The sequence below is a fragment of the Pteronotus mesoamericanus genome, unplaced genomic scaffold (assembly GCF_021234165.1).
Source record: "Pteronotus mesoamericanus isolate MK-2021 breed Mesoamerican mustached bat unplaced genomic scaffold, CSHL_Meso_final contig_33, whole genome shotgun sequence".
Lineage (NCBI taxonomy): Eukaryota > Metazoa > Chordata > Mammalia > Chiroptera > Mormoopidae > Pteronotus > Pteronotus mesoamericanus.
The window spans coordinates 12,233,719-12,248,391 of NW_026555135.1; the positions used below are offsets into that span (position 1 = coordinate 12,233,719).

Genomic DNA, 14,673 nt, shown 5'->3' on the forward strand with positions numbered 1-14,673 from the left:
TGACTTCTTTAAAATCAAAAATACTTAATCTCCAAATATATCACTCAGTATTTCCAAGGGCTTAGATGTCATTTGATGGCTATAAAAGTTGTAACAGGAGGGGAACTGGAGTTGGAAATTCATCTAAGACTATGAAGTTACCATCTCCAAATCTTCTAAGCACCTACACCTTGTCACAATCTGAAAAACACTACAGCAAGAATGAGAAAGGCTGACCACAAACAAGTTCCCTGAGGCATAAAAAAGAGGTTAAAGAACAAACCTAATGACAATGACTTTGCCTTTCTCTGTAAAATATGCTTTCCTAGGCAATTGCCATAGATAACAATTTTTAAAACCTATGTGTTCACTCGAGTAGGTCAGGTTTTATACAAATGCCAAGTGACATCTAACCAGGATATATCTGTTTCCACAAAGCAATCCCAAACACACTTTCATGATGTTCAGGCACTAGACAATTTCCAGCAAAAAATGATGAAAACCTTTCCTACTTACTATACTAGTACCCAAATTGAGAAATTGAACCCCCTTACACCTTGTGGCTATGTTTCATTTTCTAATAATTTTCTTTTCCTTTTCTCAACTTCTCTAAGGCCAGTCCCAGAATGACATCAGTAGAAAATTTGATTAAACAATTCAAACTGAGATCTTAATAGCTAATCAGTAACTGATACATTTGTCCCCTTCAGAGACATCTGAAAAGGTTACACAGGCCTTTACTCCAAGAACTAAGATCTCATAATGAAATTACAATCCCAAAGACAGCCTCATGAAAAAAAACATTTTAGGGAAGAAGAGTATTCTCATTTCTCAGATCATATGGAATAAGTGGTCTATTCCATTTCAAACTAAGACCAGTGGACCTGGAGGTAAATAAAGACTTAAACTTAAGTCAACAACTTTATCAAAAGCAAAGGACATTAGAGGCCACAGGGAAAAGTCAACAAATTAAAACTAATATAAAGAATGTACTAAATCATAGCATAAACCTTTATCTTCTGCTTTTAATATGTGACTGACCCTGCAGAAATGGGGGAAAATAATTTCTTCTTGAAATTTTAAATTCAAAATAAATTGCAGTAGAGACTATAAAATTGCTGATTAACAACACAAAGCTATTTTCTTCAAAGGTCTCATATTAACTATGAAACTAAAGCTAAAATCACCAACTTGCTAGTTCCAGAGTAACTACATTGATACAACTGATCAATTATAACCTAGTCATCTTCCAGAATTATCCTAGCAAGAAATCTCTGGTTATAACAGGTAGAGGGTAGAGAAAGAGAAAAGAAACAAAAATACTTTAAGAGCTGCCTCTGTACAAGGAAGACGATGCCTGCATGCATTACCACAACTGCTTTCTGTGACAATTTCAGAAAGTTATTTCTTAAACAGATTTGCAAAATTAAATTACCCTATAACATACTTTCGTAGTTTTTATAATCACTGATAAACAATAAATATACTAAATTCGTTTCTGCAGGGGAACAAAACATTTTGAACAATGTAGCTCCAGCTGTAATTCTCACTGGAGAAAAGAGGTTTTTGCACTAAAATTAGATGAGAACAGCCTTTGATTATGCACAATATAAAATACACGAATAATTCCAAACATAAAAATTGCAGCCACCACTGTGTGTCACCTACGTGATATGGCTAAACAATTAAAAAATAGATTACCTTTCAACAGTCAATACTGAATTAAATATACAGGATATACACCTTAACAAAGAATATAGCCTATAACTGAATACATACCATACTATATTTTAAATGTTTCTTTCGTTTAGATAATGATTGATGTATTTAAAAACCACACTTACAGACAAAAAAACAAGTTAAGAAACGTAAAGACAGCTTACCTCTGCAACTTTGAGAAACTCTGAGATTCTTGTCATCCTAGTCAGGAACTTCTTATAGATGTCAAGACCTTCTTTGCACTGGTTCTTTTTCATATCAAAATATTTTTCTGCCAAAAGTAGATGTAAAAAAAACACTTTTACTCACATCAAAATGTAACATTCCAAGAGAAAAACAGTAGTAATAGTTCTAAAGAGATCATACAGGTATCAAGAATACACTTACACTACAGAAAAAATAGCATCAAATTAGCTTAGATATTTAAAGCAAATTAGAAGGATACTACTATAATAGAAACAGGAAAATTACTTGACTCTACTCACATTACCAGTTTGTTCTGCAATATTTCTTCCTTAGCAATTCCTTAAATATGTATTTGCACATTAACAGATATTACCCTTCACTCCATTTAAAACAGTACCAATTCCTATTTCCAAACATTCTTACTGATGATATATTAACGAATATGGCTACTTCATATCCAAATGTCACTTGAAATCCTCACTTATACTTAAAATATAAACAGCTGTAAGGAGCCTAATTTATAGTAATCACAGAATGGAGGACTATGCAAGCCTTCCAAAGTTTTGAAGAAAATTCTATTTTTCACTTGTGAAAAAACAAGCCCAATTTTTTTATTTCCATGGATTAAATCATTCCTGATTAAGCTAATGTTACCCTGGCCTACAAAACACAAATTTAAATAAATTCTAAAAAAAATTAAAAGGAGTGGGGGGAGAACAAGCACACTGGAGTAAAACACATTTGATATCTGATATTTGTGCCTTGGCTCTATTTGAAAACCATTACTTGTCTACTCTATCCAAATACCACTGTGGGGGGGTAAAAAAACATTTCTAGGCAACATTAATTGCATTCCACATACAGTTAAACCTTGAAGAACACAGGGGTTATCAATTCCCATGCAGTTGAAAACATGTGTATAAATTTTGAATCCCCAAAAACTTACCTACTAAATAACCTACCGTTAACCATAAGCCTTAGGGATAACAGTCAATTAACACCTATTTTGTATGTTACATGTTATTATATACTGTATTGCAATAAAATAAGCTAGAAAAAAATGTTAAATCATAAAAAATATTTACTGTATTTGTTGGAAAAAAGTACATTTAAATAGTTTTGTCTGTTCAAGGATCAACTGTATATTGAATACACAATAAAGCACCATACAGTCCTAAAATGCCTCAAAAACACCTCAACCTTAAAAATAAATATTTAATGCATTTAAAATAAGTATCAATATTTAAATTAAGATTAGAAAAAATATCAATTTTACAGCTAAAGTTCGTTACTGAGTAAATTATGAGGAAGTAAGATTTTTCCTGAACAGAAAAATTGCAACTTAATTTTAAAGGGTTTTTTATTTTTCTAAAAATTATTAAACTCACAGAAGAAAACACAGATGTATAAAAATATAAAGTTCATTCAGCTAAATATTCTAGTTGTAAAAGTATTTAATCACTTAGCATATGTAACAGGTATACATTTTTTCCTTCCAAATAAACTGTTACAATAAAATTTTAGGCAAGTTTAAGTAAGAACTCAGACAATATTATTTACCCATATAACACAAGATAAGAAATAAAATGTCATTAAGCTACAATAATATTTACCCAACAGGTTAATAATTCCTTCATTGTATGCTGCAAACAGTCTAATAGCATCTTTGAACAAGAGCATGAAGGCAGCATTTATTACCCCATTTGTAAGTTCGTTACTATTAACCTGGGGAAAAATTAGAAAAAAAAGTTAGCTAATCTTATGTTTTAAACAACATCCTTCAAATTAAAAAGTTAATTCATGTATTTAGGTATATTAAAGAAAAGACATTTATATCTTGCAATCAGAGCTACAGCCAAAGAGTGCAAAAATCTTAAACAGTTCAGATTTATGTAGAAGACAAAAGCAAACAAACATCCTACAATATTCAATTTAGTTTTGAAGTAGTTGAAAACAAAAATACCCTTTAACTCTTGAAATTCCGAGACTATATCTCAAAAGTCTTTTTATTATAAGTTCATTTCAACATGAAATACTTCTAAATGCAAAATAAAGAACATATCTAGGTGGGCATTCACTCTGAGTCATGAAGGATTTACTGAATATTTTTAAATTAGGAAGTATTTATTCAAGGCACTTTGCTGAACTTGGTAGAAGACATATTTAGAAATATATATACCTTTTCTCAATATTACAAACAAACTGACCTTCAAAATGATTATAATAATATTACTGCTTCATTTGATTACTGGGAAAATTAAATGATATACTTGGTGTCAAGAGCCCAGTGCAATAACTTACACATGAATGATCAATATTTATTATTATTGAATTATGCTGTATTTATAAAAAATACTAGGAATAATTTTATTATCTCAAGGAATGAATCAAAAGGATTAAGTCTAACATTTAAGTTCTTTCTTAGATAACAAGAATACCTAGTACGCGAAAATTAACTTGGTAGGTATATAAAAGCATAAGCACAAACTTAAATAGTAAGCAAGAAATTGGTAAATATTTGCAGGATATCTAAAAAGGCTAATTTTATTATAGAGAGATCTCAATAATAAAGCAAATGACCATGCACAAAGTAAAAAATATATATGACTAATAAGTGAAAAGAAGCTCAACTTTACTTATCAGATAAATTAAGACATAATAACCAAATTAAATGACTGACCTATATATACTTTCTTGAGAACCAGACCAGTAGGTATCAAAATAATCTAAATCAATGTATTATTTAGTACTAATAAAAATGAAAATAAAAAATAGGCTCCTGTTAACAAATGACTGGCTCAATACTTTTGCAGTGTAAATTGGCAGTATTTTTAAAATGTTAATGTTTGTGTCCTCTGAACCCCCAATTCTTTTTTTTAGGCATTAACCTACAGAAATAGGTTTATAAATGTATAGATACACACATTGTCTATTATATAACACACAATTTAGTGTCCCCTCTCTTCTCTGTTCTTTTGCCATTTATCTTCTGGATTAAAAAGAACAGATGAACTATTTTCAATAGGTGTATCAGGTAAATTATTACATACAATTAAGTACAATATAGACACCGAAGAGAGTACAACAGACACTGAAGAGAGTAATTATATAAGGTGAAAACAAATTCCACAAGTCGACCCTCTTCTCTATAAAAACCAAAATATTACTCAGTAGTTAACATCTCCTATGTCTCTAGACTAGGGGTCAGCAAACTTTTTTTGGTAATGAACCTGGTTGTATTTTAGACTTCATGGGCTATAAGGTCTCTGTCACAACTATTCACTCGGTTATTACATCACAGTAACAGCCATAGACAATATGTAAATCAATGAGCCTGGCTGTGCTCTATTATTATTGCAAACACAGAATTTGAATTTCATGTAATTTTCACCTGTCAAAATACTACTTTTAAATAATTATTGACAAGCTGAAGGAAAAATCAATTTCAACATGAAACTGTCACAACTCCATTCATTAACTTGCGCTTACAAGCTCTAAAATAAGCTATCAAAATAGATGCCCCATCCCAAGACTTGGAAATAATAATATCTAGCATATTAAAAAACAAATGACATATCTGGCAATTTGGTTCAAGTGATGGCCATTAAATCAAAAATTCCAGGGAGACAATGCCCTTGGGCAATAGTTACCAAACAGTGTGTCACAAGTGTTATTTGAACTTCCTTTTATTTCTTAGTAATTGCCACGCTTTGAGTCCTACAAAGCAGACAAGTTAAATATTAAGGTGGCTATCCCTAAACAAAATAGCCCTACTGTTGTTTTTTAAATCCTCACCTGAGAGCATTTTTCATTGTTATTAGAGAGAGGAAGGAAGAGAGAGAAACATCAACTGGTTGCCTCCCTTACACTCAGACTAAGAATCGGAGGCGTCCGTAGGGAGGACCAAACATAACCTAGGTATGCACACTGATAGGGAATCGAACTTGCACACCTCGTGCAGTTTCCTGGCAAAACATAAAGTCACCCAGGTGACTCAGCTCCCCTACAGCCCAGATTTGGTGCCCTGTGACTTCTGGCTTTTCCCAAAACTAAAATCATCTTTGAAAGGGAAGAGATTTCAGACAGTTGATGAGATTCAAGAAAATGACTCAGGGCAGTTGATGGCAATTGGGAGTATTGTGTGAGGTTCCAAAGTGCCTACTTTGAAGGGGACTGAGGCATCACTGTTCTATGTACAATGTTTCTTGTATTTTGTATCTTCTTCAATAAATGTCTCTATAAATATAACATAAATGTCCTCAATAAATGTAGTATTTTAAATATTATATGACTGGATACTTCCTGGATAGACCTCGTATTTGGGAGAATGTATGTAGGTTATGCAAATATTATGACATTTTATATAAGGGACCTGAACATCTCTGAATTTTGGTATCCCCACAGGTAGTCCTGGAACCAATCCCCTGTGGAAACAGAGGGATGGCTGTATACCCTATAATTCTAGAGCTAGAGAAGCACCACCCAAGAAATCAGAGTAACTCTAGAATAATTGTAAAAATGGAAAGGAATCTGATTTGAGCCCAGATTTACAGAAAATACTTAAACAAATAGGATATTAATGTGTAAAGTTAAGGTCTATGGAAACTTAAAATTAAAAACCCTGACCAATTAATTATAAGGATAATGTTTTTTAAAACCTTCAATTATAAAAGACTTGTGCAAAGAACTTACATTAAAATCAAGAAGGGCATCCATTTGATTTTGAATAATTGGTACAGTTTTTAGGAGTTTTTCTGTGTTCATTGTCCTCATAACTCCATCAGCCCTGTTTTTTTTAAAAAAAAGAAACAATTAAGTTTATTATTAAGTCTACATTTCAGACTCTCATCTGGTTCTCTATTTAAACAGAGAACAAGTCGCTATGAAACGTCACGTATTTTTAAGCCATTACTGAACCTGAAACCTCAAGCATAAATCATGTAGAAAAAACAAAAACAGGAAATACTTATGTCCATCAAGATGTTCATTTAAAACTTAGAAAAACAGATCTAAAACAAGAGAAATAAGAATCAAAGCTTACATTATACAGCCAGGTTTACAGTGCACTTTTCACATAAGGAAATAAGCTGATCCTCATACCACTCATGTATGTATAAAGGGCAATTTTACTATTTTTTTAAAAAATGACATATAAAATAATGTCTCAAACCACTAAAAAGTTAAGACTTGATGGAGTCAGCAGTAAAACTCAAGTCTTGGTGAACACTGCTTTATTTAAGGAATTTTATTCATTACTTAAACACCAATGATTTCTTATACAGGAAATCATAATTAAAATTACTTTACTATAAAATAAGACAATTTTACCAAAACATTCTAATCTCATTATTAAGTAATTAAGAGGAATGTTTTAAATAAAAGTCAAATAATTCCAAAAGAGTCCTTTAAATATTTCTTTAGATATTTCTTAAGATAGAGAAATATCAGCAGTGCCAAAAAAACTAGAACTTTCTAACACTAGTACCAAAAACACTAGGTAAAAGGTACCAGGGCTAAGATACACAACTAAGTGCTCATTGTATATCAGGCTCCACATTAAAGACCTGCTGTATGTTTTTCAATCCTCACAAAAACCCCATTTTATAGGTGATGAAATTTTAGGTTGTAAGGTTACATGACTGACTGTCTACACCCAGAGTACTAACCAGTAATAGGGTCATTATATAAACCCTGCCATCTGAGACTTCAAAAGAGTGCTTTTCATAGTCTTTTGGCTGAGTATCAAGGCACTTTGAAAAAGTGTGCAAGTTTTCCCTAATTTACAAATAAACCATACTTATAACCAGCTGCTCCACCCTGAGTTCTCCACTTCAACCACAATCCCAGAAGTCAGAAAAAAAATTAAGTTATTAAAAGCAACAACAACAGTTTAAAAACATTGGACTGCCTTGGGTAGGCAGCTACTGACCAGCTTTAATCCAACAACTCTCCTCAGTGAGACAAGTTAACCTCTCAAATACTAAACTACATCGTCTAGCTGCTGAAGTTTGAGGTAAGGACCTTGTTGTAACCCTTTCTTTATTCTCATACACATCTCACACATTTTATTAGTTACCATTTAGTTAATTCCCTTTTAGTTCTCTCTTTGTTGAGGTCACTTTCTACCTATTGGCCACTTCCTCTCCATCACAAAAAAAATTGAATCCTTTCTTAGTTTTTCTTGGTTAACGTCAACATCTATATGGACAACCAATCCAAAACCTTGATTTCAATGTCCCTCAGGTCCTATGCCCATGGTCACATCCTAACTCTACTGTCCCCAAAGCCACATCAAGCACCGCCCCCCCACCACCACCACTGTGGAAAGACAAAATTCAGACACCTTAGCCTATGACAATAACCTCTTTAACCTTCCAGTAGCCTTCGTTAATAATCTCTATGGCAAAAACTATTCCACTTCATCATAAACTTCAATGTACCAAACTTCCACTATGCACACTGATCCCTTCTCATTTTTACTTCCTTCTAGTTTACAGTTCCAAAAATTATTATTATAATCACTCCCTTGTAAATACCCCGTAACTCCTTTGTACTCTCTTCTTTCTTTGCAGTCACCTGACAAATTCACAATCCTGAGTGAGCAAACATTTACCTCCTCCATCACTGTAACATGCTGCTGAGCACTGGTAAAGAAAACCACAAAACTGAGCAAACTGAAAAAACTAAAATAAATTCATAATCATCAATTTCAAACGGGGACTCGGCATTGCCAGCAATTCTCTTATCCTTCGCTAGTGAATTCTTCTAAGTATTTTTTCAAACCTCCCACTACTCCCCTCCTTGCCTCCTCACGCACAAAACACAAACTCTCAGCACTTAACTCCCAAAATATTTCATTCAGAAACAAAAAAACAACAAGAAGATTCTCTGGTCATCTTGCCACCCAAACTATGACTATCTGTTCTGTTCCCACCATACTGAAGAAAGTCCGTTTCTTTCCAGTAAATGTGAATACCGCTCACACAGGTCCGTTCTCTGGATCCCACTCTGTCACAATCTTTTGGTTGTCTTCTTTTCCTCTAACACAGCACTGTCTAATAGAACTATTGGCAATGATGAAAATGTTCTAGTAGGGAAGAAGGAGGTGGGTGGAAATGGAATTGGGTATTGGGGGGGAAAATGGTAATGGAAAAAAATACAATAAAAAAAGGAAAATGTTCTGTATCTGCCCCATTCAATATGGTAGCCCTAGACACGTGGCTACAGAGCACCTGAAATGTGACTGGCTGATACAATTGGGAAAAGATATTTTTATTTTATTTTACTTCAATCAATTTAAATTTAAATAGTCACAAGTGGCGAGTATCTCCAATACTGAACAATGCAGCTTATTAATCTTTTCTTTTATACTAGATCATTCCCACGAACCTGCAAGCCAAATCTCTAGACTCACCATTCTTTAAACACACAAACACACACACACACCCCCCAACATCACAATCTCATATTCCCTAGTAAAGCCAAACATAATTCTCAAAAGAGTTCTCAATTCCTCATTTTTTGTTCATTATTAAATTCATTCCATTATGAGCCTCACTCCTACCACCTTTTTTTTTTTTGCTTGTTATATACCATTGTCTTGTTACTTTGAACTGTACCAATTTAGAATTGAAGATAATTCAATGTATGTTACTACCACCAAAAAACAGAATGTTAAAGAAAAGAAAATGAATAGGCCAATGTTTAACCAACTAACAAGACAAATCTACAGGCAATTTATTGGGTCTATTTTTCATCGGTTCATTTAATGTACTGTTTACAAACTCATCTAGTCATTTTTTTCAAAAACTATTAAACATCCACAATGTTTAGACACTGGAAAGTCCTGAAGATAGGAATATGGTAAGACTATATGTGACAGTGTCAGACAACCAGACAACAGAATAAAGCCTTTCTTAAAGAAAGTGTCAGAGTGAATTCCTGAAAATTAACTAAGAATTTTTCAGAATATTAAAAAAAAAAAAAAAGGAGGGCTTTATAAAAGTACAGTTGACCCTTGAACAATGCAGGGGGGTTAGGGACACTGATGAACATGCAGTTGAAAATCCACATATAGCATATACCCCAAAACTTAACTTATCCCTCACTATCAGCAGGTTCTATGATCCTCTGTGGATACTAAAATCCACAGATGCCAAAGTCCCTTCTACAAAATGGCATATAACAATGTGTACAACGGACCATCTGTATCCGCAGATTTGAAAGGAGGGATATAAAGGGTTACAGGTATATTTATTGTTAAAAACCTGTGTAAAAGTGGACCTGCATGTTCAAATTCATGTTGTACAAGGGACAACTGAATATATAAGTAAAAAGCCATTTAATCATTACTGGGTAATAATTCATTTTGATTTTTGAATATCCTATATTTCTATTAAAAACTATAGTGGGTTTCCACCTCACTTTTTTAATACCAAGATGTATTCCATATGAATCAAAATCTTAAATATAAATGAACTCTGTAAGTACATCCAATAAAAACATGAACAAATAATTGATCGTTTGGTGTAGAAAAGCCCATTCTGAGTTTGCTTAAAGGACAAAAGCCAGACTTATGGTCAAGATGGATGTGTAGGTAAATACGTTTTGCCTCCTCGCACAATTACAGCAAAAATTACAACTAGACTAAAAAACAAGTATCACCCAGCTATGTCAGAAAATCAGGCTGTATGGAAGTATGACAAACAAGGATTTAAAGAACCCACATTCATCCAGATAGATAGGAGGGGCGGAGATGCGAGGAAATGAGTGAAGAGGTAGAGAGGCACTAAGACGCAGAAGTGGTGGTAGCACAACCACTTGTGGTGGATGAAAATTTGGAGGGATACCTCAGGAGCAAGAGATCCCAACCCCAGAGCAGACATATCTAGCCCAAGGTTCCAGCGCCAGGAAGGTAAGTCCCCATAACTTCTGGCTGTAAAAACCGTGAGGGACTGGGGCAGTGGAAGAAACTGCAGGATTCTCAGGAGACTCCTCTTCAAGGGCCAAAAATAGGACGTAGGCAAACCCATCCTCTCTGGGATCCAGCACCAGGGCAACAACTGGAAGGGCACCAGGGGCATAGGGGGAGAAAGTGAGTGACTGGCAACAGGGCAAGTGCCAGGAGACAGCTTCCTCCTGGGCAAAACTCCAGAGGCCAAACAGCACCATTGTCCCCTCTCCAAGTGTTCCCTCCCACAGAAACACAGAGCTGTGACATGCGTTGCACAGCCCTGGTGATTACCTAAGGCTCCACCTCACACAGCTTACAGTTGAATTTTTCTATAATAGGCCATGCTACTAAGGGAATCAAAGCAGCTCTACCTAATAATACACAGAAACAAACACAAGGAGGCTGCCAAAACACGGACACAAAGAAATATGGCCCAAATGAAATAACAGAACAAAACTCCAGAAAAAAAACTAAACAAAACAGAGACAACCAATCTATCAGGTACAGAGTTCAAAACACTGGTTATAGGGGTGCTCAAAGAAATCACTGGGTGCTTCACCAGCATAAAGGAGACCCGAGCAAAAATGGTTACATTAAGTGAAATAAAGAAAAATCAACAGGGAACCAACAGTGGAAGAGGTGAAGCCAAGAATCTAATCAACAACTTGGAACATAAGGAAGAAAAAGGAATTCAATCAGACAACAAGAAAAAAAGAATTCAAAAAATGAGGACAGACTAAGGAACCTCTGGGACATCTCCAAACACACCAACATCTGAATCATAGGAGTTCCAGAAGAAGAGGAAGAGCAAGAAATTGAAAACTTATTTGAAAAAATAATGAAAGAAAATTTCCCTAATTTAGTGTAGGAAACAGACAAGTCCACGATGCACAGAGAGTTTCAAATAAGATGGACCCAAAGAGGACCTCATCAAGACACATCATAATTAAAATGCCAAAGGTTAAAGATAAAGAATCTTAAAAGCAGCAAGAGAAAAGCAGATAGTTACCTACAGGGGAGTTCCCATAAGACTGTCAGCTGATTTCTTAAAAGAAACTTTGCAGGCTAGATGAGACTGGCAAAAAGTATTCCAAGTGATGAAAAGCAGGGCCCTATAGCCTAGATTACTCTACCCAACAAAGCTCTCATTTAGGATTGAAGGGCAGATAAAATGCTTCCCAGATGGATAAAACTAAAGGAGTTCATCATCACAAGCCACTATTATATGAAATGTTAAAGGGACTTATTTAAGAAAAAGAAGAGTATCAAAACTATGAACATTAAAATGGCGATAAATTCACAACTATCAACAACTGAATCTAAAAAACAAACTAAGCAAACAAGCAGAACAAGAAAAGAATCACAGCTATGGAGATCATTTGGAGGGTTATCAGCTGGGAAGAGATAGGGGGAGAATGGAGGGAAAAGGTGCAGGGATTAAGAAGTACCAATTGGTAGGTACAAAATAGACAGAGGGATGTTAAGAACAGTACAGGAAACAGAGTAGCCAAAAAACGTATATGCACGACCCATGGACATGAACTAAGGAGGAGAGGGGAACGCTGGAGGGAATGAGGGTACTGGGCAGAGGGGGGCAAACGGTGAAAAAATGGGACAACTGTAAGCATAATCAATAAAATAAATTTTTTTAAAAAGGACAAAAGACATAAAAATAAAGGTAACAATTTTGATTACAACAGATCTTAAACTTTTAATGTTTAAAATAACAAAAATGTTTGTAACCCATAATTTATTTCCAATACACAAAAAGCTTAGTTGTTCAACTGTTTCCCATGTACTAAACTAATAAGCATTACATACATTATTTTTTGATTCTCACAATACTAATAGATAAATGCTATTCAAGGCTTCCCAACTGCACTGCAGCATACTACTATAGTATTGTACAAATGAGTTATAGATGTGCCAAGATACTCATCCCTAATCATTCTACCTCAAGCAGTTTTCTTCATTTAATCCAGTCCTGTACAAACAGTATCAGTTTGTGTGCCACAATGTGGAAAAAAAGTTAGCAAACTGATAGATATGTAACAAAAGAGCGTAGTTATTATGACATATGCATGAAAGTATTAGAGATAAAAATTATAGGTAGGCATGAGGCATCTAATCCCTTCTCAAATGGTTCAGAAGAGAAAGTATATACACAAAGACAGAATATTAAGCAAATGTGACAAAATGTTAAAATGGGTGAACCTGGCCCTGGTGGGTGGCTCAGCTGGTTGGAGCACATCCCGCACACAGAAAAGGCTGCAGGGTCAATCCCCAGTAAAGTGCATGTGGGAGGCAGCCAAATGATTTCTCTCTCTCTCTCCTTCTCTTTCTCTCTCTCAAATCAATAAATATATCCTCAGGTAAAGATTTAAAAAACACTGGTGAATCTGACTGAGTAAAATGTATATGAGTCATCTATATTATTCTTGCGGCATTTCTAAAAGTGAAATTTCTTCAAAATAAAGTTATTTTTAAAGTCAGCAAACTGCCTGAAATACCTTCCTGAAGTCACTCATCTAACTGGAGTGAAGCCAGAATCCAAACCCAGATTCATCCAACTAAACAGCCAGTGCGCTCTTAATACTATCCAACACAACAGAAAATCCCAATAGAGAACTGGGCAAAGAACACTGAAAGACAATTAACACAACACAAGTGGCATTTTAAGAGAGACTGAATTATCACCATTTACTGAATTATTCAATCAACTGATAGAAAATAAACACCCAATGACATGCATTTTCATGAGGATGGAATAAATACAGTGAAAGACATTTTTAACTGTATCTAAGTCAATAATCTGGCAAAGCTTTTTATAAAAAGTGATTTGGCATTTTCCACTTAAATATTAAGTGTGTGTGTATGTGTGTGTGTGTGTATATCCTTTCACCTATTAATTCTAAGAAGTTACTCTACAGAAAATTTCACTTAAGAATGCAACCACATGCAGAAGGACAGTCAATGTATTGCTTTTATAAGATAAAAAATAAGAATAAACCAAATGTACATCTAGAACATTATTGTATAGCCATTAAAAAGAATGAGAGGGTATATATGTGTACAGATATTGAAAACATCTAAATTATATAGTAGGGGAGAAAGGCAGTCCTCAAATAATGTCTAAATATTATCATTCCCTATATAACATTAAATAACTAAAATGTATATAATATTCTATTGTTTTTATACACATTTATTTCTATTTACACAAAGAAAACAGATTAGATACACTTAAATGCTAACACTTACTAGCCAGTTAGGTTGCTGTGTTGCCTAATTTTTAACAAATGCATTACTTTTGTAGGTGTGAAAAATAATTACCCTACCAGAGAGAAACTGAGGTGTGGAGAGGTAGAAGAGGGTAAAGGAAGTATAAATGATTAACAGAGGGAGGTTTGTCTTTGGGTAGTGAACACACAACACAATACACAAATAATTATTAGAGAACTGTACACCTGAAATCTGTATCATTTTATTAATCAATGCTACCCCAATAAATCCAATATAAAATTATTACTCTAATAAATAATACTTTACTATTTGCTATGTAAGTCCTTTCCACAACTGAAACAGTCTACTGAGGATTTTTGCCATGATATAATAAATTTTAAATGTTGTCATACCCTCAACTTATACCCTATGTCTTATATTTTTTTCTTTCTTATTTATAAAATTTCGGGTTTGTGTGTATGAGCATATGTAACTGTGTTTATATGTCAACTTTGTGCTTCTTCTTGGTAACTTCCACTCAGCTACGGCTCCAGTTGATTCACTTTTCTTTTCCTTAGCATTCAATAAGAATATTTTCTTTCAAATCAATACTA

The 14,673-nt window shown here is 34.0% G+C and overlaps 1 protein-coding gene across 12 annotated transcripts in view; it reads right to left on the minus strand.

Moving 5' to 3' along the window:
* The window catches only part of PICALM (phosphatidylinositol binding clathrin assembly protein), a 109,498-nt gene that overhangs the window by 46,280 nt on the left and 48,545 nt on the right, over positions 1-14,673 (minus strand). For all 12 annotated transcript variants that reach the window (XM_054576387.1, XM_054576386.1, XM_054576385.1 and 9 more), the window contains exons 5-7: positions 6,577-6,670; positions 3,498-3,609; positions 1,863-1,969 (exon numbers count right to left, since the gene is read on the minus strand). In XM_054576387.1, the coding sequence (XP_054432362.1) occupies positions 1,863-1,969; positions 3,498-3,609; positions 6,577-6,670 (313 nt within the window). The remainder of the gene's footprint in view (positions 1-1,862; positions 1,970-3,497; positions 3,610-6,576; positions 6,671-14,673) is intronic.